General features: G+C 34.8%; 1 protein-coding gene across 5 annotated transcripts in view; it reads right to left on the minus strand.

Moving 5' to 3' along the window:
• Window positions 1-593: 593 nt before the first annotated feature.
• AGPS (alkylglycerone phosphate synthase) overlaps window positions 594-15,464 on the minus strand; it is a 137,295-nt gene continuing 122,424 nt past the window's right edge. For 2 of the 5 annotated variants that reach the window (XM_002712307.6, XM_070070624.2), the window contains one exon: window positions 594-6,213. In XM_002712307.6, coding sequence (XP_002712353.3) covers window positions 6,092-6,213 — 122 coding nt within the window. In that variant the 3' untranslated portion in view covers window positions 594-6,091. Of the gene's footprint in view, window positions 6,214-10,405; window positions 10,548-15,464 lie in introns of those variants that run through there. The other 3 variants (XM_089328102.1, XM_089328104.1, XM_089328101.1) reach the window with 2 other exon arrangements.

Consider the following 15,464-nt stretch of genomic DNA (forward strand, 5'->3'; position numbering starts at 1 on the left):
TGGGACAATCCCTTATAAACTACGGAAGGCAGAGTTGTACTTATGAGTAGAAGACAGAAACAGACTTCAGTCTAATAAAAAAATTTCCTAATTCCTTAAGATTTTAACATGGAAGAAGCTTCTTGCAAAGGAAGTAAATCCCATTTGGTCATAGCAAATATTCAGAGAACTGGTTCTGTGTTTGTGGCCCAGAGGATAGGGACAGTTGGGTAGCAATTATGTAAAATGTAATAGAATGAGATGATTTCTAAGGTTCATTAAATCTGAGCTTAAATAAGCTGGGCAGGAAATTGCTTTCTTTAAATAGAAAAGCTAAAATCTCAGTGTAACTAGTGATTATCGAAATGGACCATGTAAGATAGAGTTCAAAGGTCTGATCTTCAGCCATTTCAGAGCCTAGATGGCTACCACCATGCCTCCATTGTGGAAGCCACAGGCAGGTAAGAAATCACTCTCTGTTCCATGTCCTTCACTAGTAGAGAGGCTGCTGATGAGTACAGAGTGTATCCCATTTACTCAGAGTACAGCATGACACATCAACAAAGGTTTAGGGGAATCAAGATGAAATAAACAACGATTTCTGTAACAAAGAGTGGTTTTGGTACTGTTTTATTTGTTCCCAGCACATCTTAAAAATCACACATGGGCATTTGCTTATAGACAGTACAGTCTAGAAAAGCCAGTAAAACGAGAATCTGAACATACACGGAAAGCACAGTATAGAGATTATGTGTGAGCCCTTGTGGAAAACAGTATGGCTCAGTCTGAATTGACAAAGCTATGCTGGAATCTCTCAGGAATTTTCCTTCCCACTACATATCCACTTTTAGATTATAAATGTGGAGAATTGCTTGTATGCATCAGTTACAGCAGTATAATGGCTTACACACAAGGGCTTACCCACATGTAGTTCCCAAAAGATTACTACAGTACTGGCAGGAGTAAGTACTGCCTTAGAGGAAGACTCAGGATAAGACATTATTCAAGTCAAGTTGTATCAGAGTCAAAGTATTTCACAGGCTTGGTAAAAAAGGGACAAAAATTATTATAACCTACACAAATATCTCCTAAGATTTATCATTGTCCAGGAACAGAAATAGTCATTATTCTGAAGGCACCATCACACAAAAAAGGACTGACACAATATAAGGAATAGAATCTCTGCTCCCAGACTCCACTCTGGGGAGTTGGGAGCTGACATCCAGAAGCAGGTGGAGAATGTCTCAATGGCCATCCAAATGGCTACAGCTCAGGGCCACGAGGTTAGGACAGTAAAATGAAAATGTAGGAATGGAAAGTAGGTACAAATCCCATAGATGCATATATGAGAGTACGGGTCTACCACATAAATAGTTGAATATGCTAGATGATGATCCAAACCAACTGTGGAAAGGCTTATCAGTGTTCTACAACTACTTAATTCCTGATATGTTCTTGAAGAGGCATATCCATGAACTGATAAACTGTCTTTAAAGACATCCTCTCCTACTCATTTTAAATTGCTATTTCATGGAAAAAAGAAGCTCCCAACAAGGCACTGTGAACTTTTGGGAGGGATATTGTTTGAGTAGCTCAAAAACTAACTACAGAAACCATATACCAACACAAGTATTACATCCTTTTCGGATATGTGAATAAGATTCCTTCAAGAATTAAGAACATGTTTCATGGGGTGCTTGTGGTATCCATGGAAAACACTGCTAACAGTAAGATGCCTTAAAAACATGTACATATGTAGCTTAGAAATTCAAATGAAAATGAATTTTTTCTTTCTTTTTCAGATTTGGAATTCAGAGTTCCTGAAAAATGTTCTTAATGACATTTAATATATTATCTCTCTTCCTTATGAAAATGTATAAAATAATCTCCCTTGGGAACTAAAAAAAGAAATCATTTCATGTTCACAGAACTAAAGTTACTGAATTCTGTGATGGTTCTTTGGCTCGAATGTTCTATATACCAGTGGTCCTTACTCTTGTTGAAGAAATTAATTGTTGTGGTTAGAAGAGCACAACAGTGCTCATTCTTGAAAGTCTTTCAAGATTGAAAAGGGGATGCTTCACATTGATAGAAGACTAACACCTCCTGGGAATATACTATTGACTTAAAAAATAATTAGAATCTAATAAAATCTAGTTAACAATATTTTCAGCAATACAGCCAAAGGGATTTGTAAGTTGTATTTGATCATGCTACATCAATAAAATTATAAAAATAATTTTCTATTTCCAAATCAGTGTAAATATGATGATGAAAAACTAAAGTTGAAAGAAAAACCCATATGCAAAGAGAAGAATAAACCACTTCACACTCCCCTTAAAGGAAAAAGAATTCTTAGACCCAGGTCCATTTTATTAATAATATGTTTCTATATTCTCTTGACATTACAAGTACTTTGTACAGTTAAATTTCACACTGAAGACAAACACTGGCTTAGGGAACAGAAAGCTGAGTAACTTACATCCTTCATATTAGACACTATATTTCAACAGTTTAAGTAAACCTTTTACACTTTCTGGGTTTCAACATCAATGTATAAGTTGTCTCTGTTTCAGGAAACTGAAATTAGTAAGAATTAAGTGAATATATTGACATATGGCTCATTTGGGAACATGAAGCCTTGAGCAAAGCCACACTTCCATAGCTCATAAAGCCAAAGGAGAAACACTGCAGATTCTTCCATCCTCATCTGGTACTTGACATTTTCCACTTTTCTCCTACCATGAGCTAAGCCCTGATTAAAACCAAAGTTGCTAAAGATTAAGTGGTAAATTAAAATTATTAAACCTGTCCTTAACTCCTGTCTCAGTGTTTCTTAAAATACAGATATGCCTCCCACAGTATCCCATTTGACTGCCTCAAGCACCAGCACATGGAATTTGTGAATCAACCCAGAGTAAACAAATGTGTTCCAACAATTATGTAGAACAGAAGTGCAAGCAAATCCAGCCTCATCTGAAAAGCCAAAGGATCACACTTCTGGTTGGGATTACAGTTCTGCTGATCATCCATGGTTAAGCAGCTGTGAAAGAATACATTAAGAGAAAAATCTCATGGGCCAACATGCAAGAGGCATTTTCAAAACTGCAAGCTAGGATTTAGCAATTATTCATACAGTATTCTGGGGTGGGGGGGGAGGTGTCCTTGCAACCATCTGTATCTGGTATAATACACACTGATGGAAGCTCATCCTTTACTGCACTTGTTTTTTCAAAATGTATCAACTTAGGCACACCAAAAGGCTTCCAGTTTCATAATAATTTTTAAGTAACAGTACTATAATATATAAGCACTTTTAGGAAGAAAATTCCCAATTCCTCAGAAGGGAAAAAGAATTTAATCCTCTTTCCTTGTGGTACAATCCTGGGCACAATAAACATGTGGCTTCTCACAACTCTTACTAAACTAAAAAAGCTCAAGTTACTTAGCTCAGGTTACCAAAAATTCACTGACATATTACTATAAATTGCACCAAACATTAAGGCAACAGTTTCTCTAAGGGTCAATAAAGCCTGTTCATATTATCTTTAGTATTCAAAATCATCTCTCACTAGCAGCAAGTTCCCATTCCCAGGGAAACCCCAACCCAAATGTGACATCATCAAACTTAAGTAAAACATTATAAATACAACTTTAAGAAAGTGAAGTCAGTATTATGCAATACTGAAAACTAAATAGGCTACAGACTTAAAAAATTTTAAATCAACATACTCAAAATGAGATAAGAAGCCTCACATAAACACTGTTCTCCTGGCTTTAACTTTATGAAGCCATTTTCAGATACTTCAGAAGAGGCCTGGTTTAAGTGCTTCTGTGCATATTCATGAGCTCAGTCCTCCACAGACTGGAAGTCTATACTGAGGCACCTCCCAGAAGTGGGTGTGTGAAAGTGGGGGAAGGCTTTCTGATTTGATAAATCAGAGTGAAAACAGTACAGATGAAGGTTCTTGTGTTTTAATGTGATCCCTGTAGAAATGATGTGAACTATATAATGCAGTCACCATTATAAAATCATGGCTGGGGAGTCCTGCATACATGGGAAAAAGAAATAGACCTAATGCAGTGATTTCCATAATGCTGATAAAGAATAGTGAATACAAGGATCTCAGGTGTTACACTTATAGCTTCCTAATATTAAATACGGATTGCTGAGGTTATTGAAATCCAAGCTCCCTGGGAAAGAATGTAACAATCACATGCAAAGGAGTGGATCTGTTTATGAATTTGTTTTATTAAAAAAAAAAAAACTATTCAGAAACATGTATACACTTCCAGTGAGATATTAGTACCTTGTTAAATTTTACATTTTGATCACCAATTAGAGAAATTACCTTCATGAATAGAAGCATTTTAGAAAGCTGAGAATTTTATAATTCTAGAGGCAATTTTCTCATCAAGTGTCACACAATTTCAGATATCAAGGGCTTTAAGTAAAGATTTGCTGGACATTTTATAATTAAAAATAAATCACAATGAAGAGAGGCAGCATCTAAAAAATAAATATTTAGTTTTTGTTGCTAAACTAATATTTAATTTTAATTTGCTTACAGATTTAAGTTTATTAGCTTGAGGCCAATTTTAATAGTTAAAAATTATCATTTTGAAGTCTTAAAAATATCATTTTGTCAATTTTAAATTTTCACTTTTCTGGTTAAGGCTACTTCAGATATAAAAGGTATCAAACGGCCCAAAAAGACTTTGGAGCTGTTGCTACATAGACAGACAGTGTGTCCTTTAAAAGGATCGTCTGCATGTTGACTTATATATGATCAAATATTAATTTTAAAAAATTATCAAAAGTTAGGTATTGCATTAAGAAAAGAATCCATCTCAAAATGTGAATCATGAACTCTGACAGTGATTCAAAGTAAGCATTTCACTTATTTTAATATCCAAGTTTGGATATAAAAATGTTTGCTAAATGTGATTAATGATCTCATTATTTAAGAAATAGGATATTTCAAACTTTTGATTATGGTATATGCATTAATACATTACATTTTTTAAAATTTAGGTTAAACCAGTAATTCAAAAAAGGCATTAAACCATTATTAAAAACTAAATCAAAACTTTACTTTTATAATGAAAATGTATCACGTTGTTTGGGCTAATTTGAAAAAAAAAAGATTTTTGTCTTTTTGTCATTGAAACTGTTAAGTCTTTCGAAATTAATAGCTGAACAATGACTGTTCTTTAGCCAAACAATTCTTTCAACTGGAGACGTTAAGTGTAAGGGATCTTCCATGTGCTCCTGTGATAGATGCTTCTGCAGTTCAGCAACAAGGAAGTAAAATCAGAAACGTGAGGACTCTAGGTTAAACGGAGGCATTCACTTCATGGTAAACCTGTTCTTCATGGACAATGATGGTAAGTTGGCTTTTCTCACAAAATATAGAATGAGTGAAGTAGGACATAATCTTGGGTTATCTCAGTGATACAAATACAACTCATCCCTCAGTAGCAACAGAAACAAGGAGAACAGAGTAACTGGTTCACTGATGATTTAAGATTTTGTAACTGTATACTAATTTCAAAGAAAACTGTAGGCCAAGCACCTTACAGCACTAACCAAGTCCTAAGTAACATGTTGCCTATGTTCTTTCATGAGCATCCTCCCTTAATGGCCTACTCACAACAGAATATGCTCTTAAAAACACACACACACACACACAAACACTCCTCAGTGGAATCCTTCCCTAGATATCTGCTTCTAGAAACATTGTTCTAAAAAGAGGCTAGATAAGCGATAGATGATACCAAAATCTGTCTTTGTTCCCCAAGAGGAAGCTTCAGTACAAAACAGCCGGCAGCATCTTCCTCTGAAATAACTGGCAGCCTTGAGCTACTTAATATTTGAAATGACAACCGGTTGGCCGTAAACTGATGCCTACAGTGAGAGATTTAGGAATACCATCTGTCAATCCGCAGATGTGGAAACAAAACAAACTACAGAAGGAAAACAAACTTATTTTAAACCAACAAACAAATGTAGCCAAAATATAGTCCATGATATATTTGATTACTGGTATAACCATAGTTGAAGACTTTAAAAAACAAAAAAGTGACATTTTCCATAATGATTCTAAAGGATTTATAAAAGGTTTCTGTTTCCAAAGATGTTATTGGGGTCCACGTACTCCTTGACAGACTTCAGCATCCCAAAGCCGACGTCAGAGATACTTTCCTTTAGCCACTGCTTCCGTAACTTGCCCACTGGAAAAACAAAATCAAAAATGCTTCAATATATACTATGATGTTGGGAACCAATCAATCTTGTGACCATGAGTGAACAAACACTGTGTGATAAATGCTTTTATTCAAAAATGAGAAGTGTTTTGCTTTATTTGATTTATTGAGCCCACCAGACTATCAAGCTCATTAAGCCCAATGTATTCCCAGGGGAAGTCCATGCTCCACGGTGTCTCCTTTCTCTGTAAACTATGAAATGGAGATTGAAAGAAGCTTGGACTGAGATTACAGCCCATTTTATAAGTAACAAAATGAGAAAAGCAATCATTTCAAAAGAGCCACCCCCTTCCTAACTACCAAACATGCCAAAGTTTCAGAGAAAATGAACTTAAGAATCTTAATACCATACTGACATGAATGTGTTAGGTAAACTTAGCAAAAGAAATTACAGGATATATTTCCATTAAATACTTTAAGACACAACAAAAGCTTTAAAAAGAAGATGTGAACAATTTAGTTATAAATATTTCCGTTTTTGTTTTCACAGTACTTTTAAACAAATTTGCATCTTCTCAAATACTACCTTCTCCCTATAGAGATGTTTTTGACACTAAATAAATTATATGCCTAATCCATCTTAAACTTAATAGCTTGCTTTTATATACTACATAACGTCCCCACTCTTTGTTTCTAATTCTTGCTAATTTATTCTGAGAATAATGAAGTGCATAATGGTGAGTAGTGTAAATTATATTTTAAAAGACACTCATTGAAAAACCTAAACTTTTCTAAGCACGGTTTTTCTAAGAAAGCATATGTACTTAATCTATAAAAGAATTTAACTGTCAACTTGCTTTAGCATTAAAAATCAAGACAGTATGCTGATTTATCTATGGCAAAATGGGTAAATCTTCTAATTTACAGCGAGAATTACTTGCAGTTAGTATTTCTTAAACAAATGCATTACTGTAATAATTGCATTCAAATGGTCATTTTCCACAAATGTTCATTACTGATCCAAAGTCATCAACAGTGATTTAATTGGCCAACTGAAGTGGGAAACCTTTTTTCATTAAAGTATTCGGGCTGTCACTCTAAAATGCACTCCCATTTATCAGGCTGCAGTGATATATCACATCATCTGCCTTTCAGAAACCTTAACTACCAGTTCAAGCTCAGCTCAAACCAGCTTTTGTGTCCAGTTTGCCAGGAAATCATCCAATTGTCATCAAAATAATAAATAGTGTGATATCCTCAGAAAACAGAATACTTCTGCTTGGATTTTAGAAATTAAAAAAAAAAAACTGTTGCTGGCATTAACAGAAGGGGAAATGCAGTTCAGAAAAGGAAGAAAAAAATCTTAAATTTAAAACAAAAAGTTTTAAAAACCTTTAAAGCTGAAGCTCAACAATGCAAATTCTTACTCATACAATCTCTACCATGCTCCACCAGAACCCTCTATCTCCCTAAGGGGCAACCCAAGACTACTTCTGCCTCGGTTTTCTGATGTGCAAATAGATTAGGATCTATAAAGTCTTCTGAACTCTAATATTCTATGATTTAAAATAATTTTAAAAAGTTAAAAATCAGTGTTTCCAGATCTGCTTCTCAGGATGAAAAAAAAAATCCAGCACGTACTCTGTGAGTGGCAGAGTAGCATTACTGTATCACTAAAACTCCCGATACTGAGGCAGCTCAAGAGAGGGCTGAAGAGCAGTCAATGCCAGTCTCCACTGTTATCTGTAATATAGTTTCACTGAATGCGTCCTGTGGTTATGGATGTAATTGTCCTGAAAAGACTGCAAACAACTGCTCCAACAAGATGGAGCACATTAGAACCTCAGCAGGATGCCCAACAGCTAGCTTGTCTGCCTGGTTTTACACCTCTTGTAATAATGCAATTCCACAAGGAACTGAACCATCATCTGAGAAGCCACCCAACAGCCACTGCATATTTAATGAAGTTGCTCACCAAGCGCTGGAAAACAGAAGGTGCTTGGAGTGCATCATTAGTTCTGTCAGAAGGATAATTTACACATCTATCTTGTCAAATTTTCTATGGTTTATACTTTTACAATAATCAATCTAACATACATTTGATTAGTGAACTAGAAAGTTAAAAGAAAAAAAAAGGCAGTATCGCTGACATAGTTGTGGGCCCTCATAAACATATTTGGTGAAAGAATTTAACCCGTTGGTGGCAGAAGTCTGTGAGTCTTTCTGCTACTGATAACCAAATCTGAACTGGGGTCAGCAATCAGCTTATGCATTAAAGAGACCAGAAATTACTGTTTTTGCTTAACAATTTAAGTCAATTACATTGTAGGACAAGGGTACAGAGAGAAAATCGTTGAAGTAAAATCACTCATTGTGATCTAATAACAAGACAATTATTGGAAATGTCTTGAGGTTTTGGAGAACTTCTCTCGCTGCCTCAGATACAGCAATAAATTAAAACAAGAACAAAACACCACAGCTTCTAATCCTAAGAAAGAAACGCACTTCAAAGTAGAAGACTCCTATTCCAGAGCTATCAATGGCAATGATGTCCTCTGTAGAGTCCTCACTTGCACTGCTAGGCATTCAGAAATTAGTTGACTATACAGACCTGTACATGAGCAACACACTGTGTATGCAACTACATAATGGTTGCTTAAATATCTGTAGAGCTTTTTTCAAAAAAGGAAAAAAATGATAGCCTGTCCCTTATGCAGTACACCTTACTAGAGGAGGGGAAAAGGAATGAGTACCATGGAAGGGATAGTTATCCACTGAAAAGGCATTCATACCACAGGCGCTTCCTCATCTCTCTAGACTGGGATTACCCAACGTGGGGTATTCATGAACATGGACCCAAGCACATTCCTTTCACTTTTTTTAAAAAAATTTTTAATTTTAATTTTCAGTTAGTTTTTAACAGATTCAATGGGATTTGTAGATACAATTCTAAGGACATATTGATATTCCTTTGACAGAAGTATTACCCTAGCCTAAGAATAAACACTAAAGCTACAAAAAGCCACGTCTGCCATCGTTGAAAACCAGATAGGGATCCTGTAATATTTCACAATTTGCTATTATTCCACACATAGAAAACCAAAGTATATAAGCCAGGTATTTAAAGAATCACAGGTACATTTTACAAGATGCAAAAAAAAAAAAAAAAAAAGGTCAAATACTGAACATTAGGGGAAAAAAAAAGAATGATGAAATTCTTTCTGTTTAAAATAAAGAGTTCACCAATTTTACAATTTAATTTCTAGTAAAAGCATTAGAATGCACAGACCAGAGAAAACAAGTTTGAGTTCTTCCACAATATGTACACATAGTCCATTAAAAATTTTTTTAATAACAGAGAAAACAGAAACTTTCAAGGGTAGTCTCTTAAATCACAGGCTCTATATTCTTTCTCCTCTGGGAGCTGACAGATCTGAGGAAGAAAGCACTTTCTGGTATGATCAATGAGATAAGAAAAGGAACAGAAGTGGATCTGAGGGGCAGAGAAGGAGGTGACATTGTGTGAGGAAAATGTGGACATGCGACCAGCCTAATCCCTTAATATTATCTAGAGCTCTTCCTTGTGGTTTAAGGGACTGACTGCTGACTTAGCAGAAACTTACCAAACAGTGCCATCTCAAGAGGGTTAAATCCACGATTTACTGGTTCCAAAGCTACTTAGCTAGATTATAACTTTTGAACCATGAATTTAAGATAAAAAAATTTACCACAGAATTATTAAAAAGAAATTATGCAATGGGCCATACATTTAGAAGATTACCAAAACTAAAGATTAGCCAAATTTAGCTAAAGCAAAAGGTACCTAACTCATTATTATAAAAACTGTACTTTTAAAAATGTATTTTCATTTTATTTGGAAAGCACAGAGACAGAGAAACCTCCCACTAGCTATTTCACTCCTCATAAGCCTGTCATCAGCCAATACTGGGCCAGGCCAGGTCAAAGCCAGGAACCTGGAACTCAAGCCAGGTCACAACTGAATTTTTAAAAGCTCTAGTTTGGGCATCCTGGATATTTCTTTAGCACTATCCTCTAGGTCAGAATTTAAAAAGAAAATCTAGACTTAGCTGCTTCTGTGAGTGACATGAGCATCCACTTTGTATATCAAGATTTTAATCAATCTGATCAAATTACTGGTAGATTATGTAAGGAACTAGTGCTTGAGGGACATCCAATCTCTCGCCAGATGAGGTTCTGGCAGTACAGAACTTCTTAAACACTGATGAGAATAGCTAAGAGCAATGGACACTCCATTCTTTGAGTTACAAGGTGATCTGTTGTGATGTTGTTTCTTCAGAAGGAAATTTCAACCTGAAGAGATGATTTCCTTGCCCATTTCCCTGTGTTGTAAATAAAGCACATTTCTGTTTAGTGGAGGTGTATAGTGATCTCCTGCTGAGGGATGCTAACCTCCAGCCTTAAAGGGAATATAAGATGGGACTATGACTATTCAAAACTTCAAAGAAAATAAATTTAATGCTCAGTAGGTACTAAAAGTCATTTTTTAAATTATCTTATTTATTTTCCACTTAGGAAGATTCTGATATCACGATGTCAAATTCATGGATATTACGGACTTTAATAAAGCCATCAAAATCCAATATTATTATAACATTTTTCTCTTGCTGTCAATATTTAAAATGCCAGTTTTCTTCATGCTAAGATTTCATCTATGTAGTTTATCCAATAGCTCTAAACACTTACAGACTATTGAATAGGTCTTTAGAGATAATGAAACAAAAAGTTCTAATTATTACAATGATGACAGATCACAACAGCTGGATTCAACCTGTCTTTAGAACAACAATCAAGTGCTAATTCTATTGTAGGTCCACAGAAAGTAGCTTAGCATACTTGAAATTTAAACCAAAATGCCATCAAATGCCCATACACCAAAGACTAATGAAAGTGAACAGGGAACTTAATTGGATAGGAGAAAAGGATGGAAAAAATTCTATGCTTCTTAAAGGCTTATGGCCATGCTTTATCCACCTCTGTAGTCCTGTTGCATAACAAACTACCTGTACTTGCCACACAGTTAAAATTCAATAAATGTTAGTTGAAATGAAAGGTAAGTATTGAACTACAGTTATGCATAAGCCATTTCACATATGAGATATGGATTCAAAGGTCTAAGGGGACCCATCTAGATTTCCTTTGGTTTTATCTACATTGCATCGCCCATACTCACATAATTTCTTGGATACATAGAGGCTATTCTGCTATGCCTAAGACAAAAGAAGCTATGTCATGGAACTTCAAACTCTCATTACCTTCAAAATCTCTAGGACTCTTTGGAATGAATCAGTTATTCTCAACTGGAGTTATTTTGCCCCCTAGGAGACATTTAGCAATGTCTGAAGACATTTTTGGTTATTACAACTGAGACAATGTTATTGGCAGCTACTGGGTAGAACCTGAGAGTGCTGCAAAATACCCTATAATGAACAGGACCCCTTCACCCTCACTCCCTACTCTTCTCCCAACACACAACAAAGAATATCTGGGCAAAAATGTCAACAGTGCTGAGACTGCGGAGTACTGGTGCCTATCTGCTTCTCAATGTCTCTCCTAGGAGTAAAAGGAATTTACATAAAGACAACTTACGTTCACTGCTACGACTGACCACATCAGCAATAAATGGCCTACTGTCACATGCAAGGTGAACTTTCTTTAAATTCAAAGCTATTGATCAAATTGAGAGAAAATCTTGAAAAGGTGGTAGACAGAAGTTATTGTAAGAATATCAGTAATAAATGATACAGGCTATTGTATTTTAAAAGTTAACATCAAAACATTTGAATCTAATGTCTACCAGGAAAAAAAGATTAAGTTATAATTTGGAGGGCCATTTTTCTAATCAATGGGTGAAAATATATGTGAAATAAAGTTTCAATGCACTGTTCAACAGAATGTTCTTTGGATGATGGAAATGCGATGTATCTGTATTGTTTAGTAGCCACCTAGCCACTTGTGGATATAGAGCACTTGAAATGTGGCTAGGGCAACCAAAAAAGCAAATTTTAAATTTTATTTAATTTTCATTAATAAGCAGTCACATACAGCCTACTGACAGCACAGCTACAGAATAGCATGAAAAATAAAGGTCATTTTTAACAGACTTTACACTTGAAAATATCTGACAAGATTAACTGGTAACCACATGAAATGAACTATAAAACAGTAAGAATTCTGTAACAACAATGTATAGGAATGTTCGGACTAACAAACATCCTACTTATAAGAGTCCTAGACACAGAATCAGTGGGAAGAAAAATTTCCTTCAGGAATCTTAAAAGAAGTTTTATTATCCAAGCCACCTATTCTCTCTGAGAGATACACTTGAGGTGGGAGCTACTAAAGGTATAGCACATAGGAAGACAAAGCAAACAGTGTTGTGCCTGCCCTTTTTGTCTCAGACTGGACTATCTGTAGTTCATGGGAGGGAAGAGACAGGGATCCATACACTCTTGCTACAGATTTTCTGTGGGCTTTCAAATCTGTTTAACTTATGATACAGCCATAACAACAATGTACAGCAAAACTATGGGTTGACTTTTACAGTCTTTTCTTACAATTTTACCTAATTATAACATGGTTTTAATGGGAAAATAATGTAATAAACTTAAAGACAGGACATTGACATTGATGCAGTCAAGATATAGAACAATTCCATCACCACTAAATCCCTGTGTTGCCTATTAGTAGCAATGCCTCTGCCTTATCCCCACCCCGCCCCATTCCCAACTCCTGGAAACCACTCTTCTACTTTAAAATGTTACAGAAATAAAATTATATGGTATGAAATCTTTTGGGATTATCTTTTAGAAACACATTTCTAGAGAATCAGGCATGTTGTTGCATGTATCAACAGTTTGTTCTTCTTTACTGCTGAGCAGTATTCCATAGAAAGGAGCTATTTCAGTTTGTGTAGTCATTCACCAGTTAAAAGGACATCTGGGTTGCTCCCAGTTTGGGGCTACTATGAATAAATACAGGTTTTTATGTAAACATAAATTTTCATTTCTCTGGTACAAATGCTCAATGGTATAACTGTGATTCACTTTCTCTGCAACCTTGTCAGAATCTGATACTATCACACTTTTTATTTTAGCCACTCTGATGGGTGTAGTACTATCTCTTGTGGTTTTAATTTGCATTTCCCTAACAGCTAATGATGCTGAACAATTTCCCTGGCGATTATTTGCCATCTGTATATCCTCTGCAATGAAATGTTTCTTCATGTCTTTTGCCCATTTCCCAATTTAATTGTTTGCTTTTGCTACTGAATTTTCAGAATTCTCTAAATATTACAGATTTGCCTTTTGTTGGATAAACTCTTTGCACATATTTTCTCCCACTCTGAGACCTATTTTTTTATTCTTCTCCTGGAATCCTTCACAAAGCAAAATTTTTAATTTTGATGAAATCCAGTTTATCAATTTTTCCTTTTATGCTTTTGCACTTCTGGTGTCCAATCTAAGAACTTTGTTTAATTGTAAATACTGAAGATTTTCTCTTAAGGTACTTTGCTGAAAGTTTCAGATTTTACATTTAAGCTTATTACTCTCTTTGAATCACTTAGAATTAATTTTTGAATAGCTCTGAGGTTTAGGTTAAGATTTTTTTTTTCTTTTTTTGCCTATGCATGTCTGACTGTTGCAGTACCATATCTGTATGAATCTGTTTCTGGGCTCTCTCTTCCATTCCATTGATCTATGTGTTTCTCCTCCAATGCCAGGTACAGTCTTGGTTACTGTAGCTATTTAAGTCTTAAAAATCAGGTAGACTGATTATTCCCACTTCATGCTTCTTTCTCAAAACTTGTTTTAGCTATCAAGTTCCTTTGCCTGACCACATAAATTTTAGAACACTCCTTTTTATACCACAAAAAATCTTGTTGAAATTTTGAAAGGAAATGCATTAAACAGATCAATTTGTAGAGAACTGACATCTTTACATGTTTCATTCTCCAACAACCCACAAACACTGTATCTCGTCATTTATTTAGATCTTCTTTTATTCATTTCCTCAGTAACACAGAATTTTCAGAATATAGGTCCTGTACATATCTTGTCAGATTTATACCTAAGTATGTACTTTTTTATGTTAGATTTATGCCTACTTCATTTTCTTTTGGCTTCTATATGTTTGCTATTTATATACATAAATGCAATTGATTTTTGTAATGTGATATTATATTGTATAATCTTTCTGATTCTGTTTTTACAGATTCCTTAGGGTTTTCTACATAGACAATCATGTCATCTACAGATAGGGATAGTTTTATTTCTGTCTTTCCAATCTATATTGCTTTTATTTCATACTAGGTTTTTAATAAATGGCCCAAAAGCAGATACTTTGCTCAGTTTTTGAATAATCTCATTTTACTTTTAAAGAGACCACACAGAAAAGCTACGAGTAGCTGCCCTGTGATTATAACAAGAAATAATGTTGGTCAAATAAAGACACTAATATTTAAACTAAGACTGGTTATACTTAATCAGGTTTTTTTTTTTTTCAACTTCCTGACAAGGACTTTGATACAATTTTAGCAAATGAACAACTTAAAACTTAAGTTATAAATTGAAATTAAATACTGGCTGACATAAACTTTGTTGTTTAAACTGACCAGCTCCTCAGTTACAAAAACAAGCACTATGAAGATTAAGTTAAGCAGGCTTTATATTTCCAATAGCCTCCAGTTCCAGACTACATCTGTTTTCTTTGATACACAAAACCAGAGTTAAAATAGCTCCATTTATCACAGCATGATTGTAGGCAGACAAACCAGCCTGTCTGTTTCCAGATAGTGAAAGCAACTGTTATTAATCACAATTACAGGCCAAACCCTCTAAGAGAAATTGCATCAATATTCTTCTAACCCCAAGCCCTTCTACTGTGGAACTCAAAAACTGTACCGTGTGTGTGTCACGACACTGCCTGAAGGTCAATAAATAAAGAAGCTACTATGAGGTCAACTTGCATTTTAAATTCAGGATGCAAATCAAAGAAACTTTTTTCTATGCATAAAAACAAGTGATCTCTCAAAAGCTCTAGCATTGAATAAGATTACCAGGACAAGTGAATACACTATATAAAATTTATATTGGAAGGATTTCTGCTTTATCAAACTATTTTGAATAGCAGTGACATTTCAAATTTACAAATTAGATGATTAAGTTTAGAGAAGCTATTATGAAAATATTTTTTCTACAGCAAATTTCACAGCCATTAGTGTAAATGCAATTTTTTTT

This window comes from Oryctolagus cuniculus, chromosome 3, assembly GCF_051225735.1.
Source record: "Oryctolagus cuniculus isolate XC-2025 breed Fujian yellow rabbit chromosome 3, ASM5122573v1, whole genome shotgun sequence".
NCBI lineage: Eukaryota > Metazoa > Chordata > Mammalia > Lagomorpha > Leporidae > Oryctolagus > Oryctolagus cuniculus.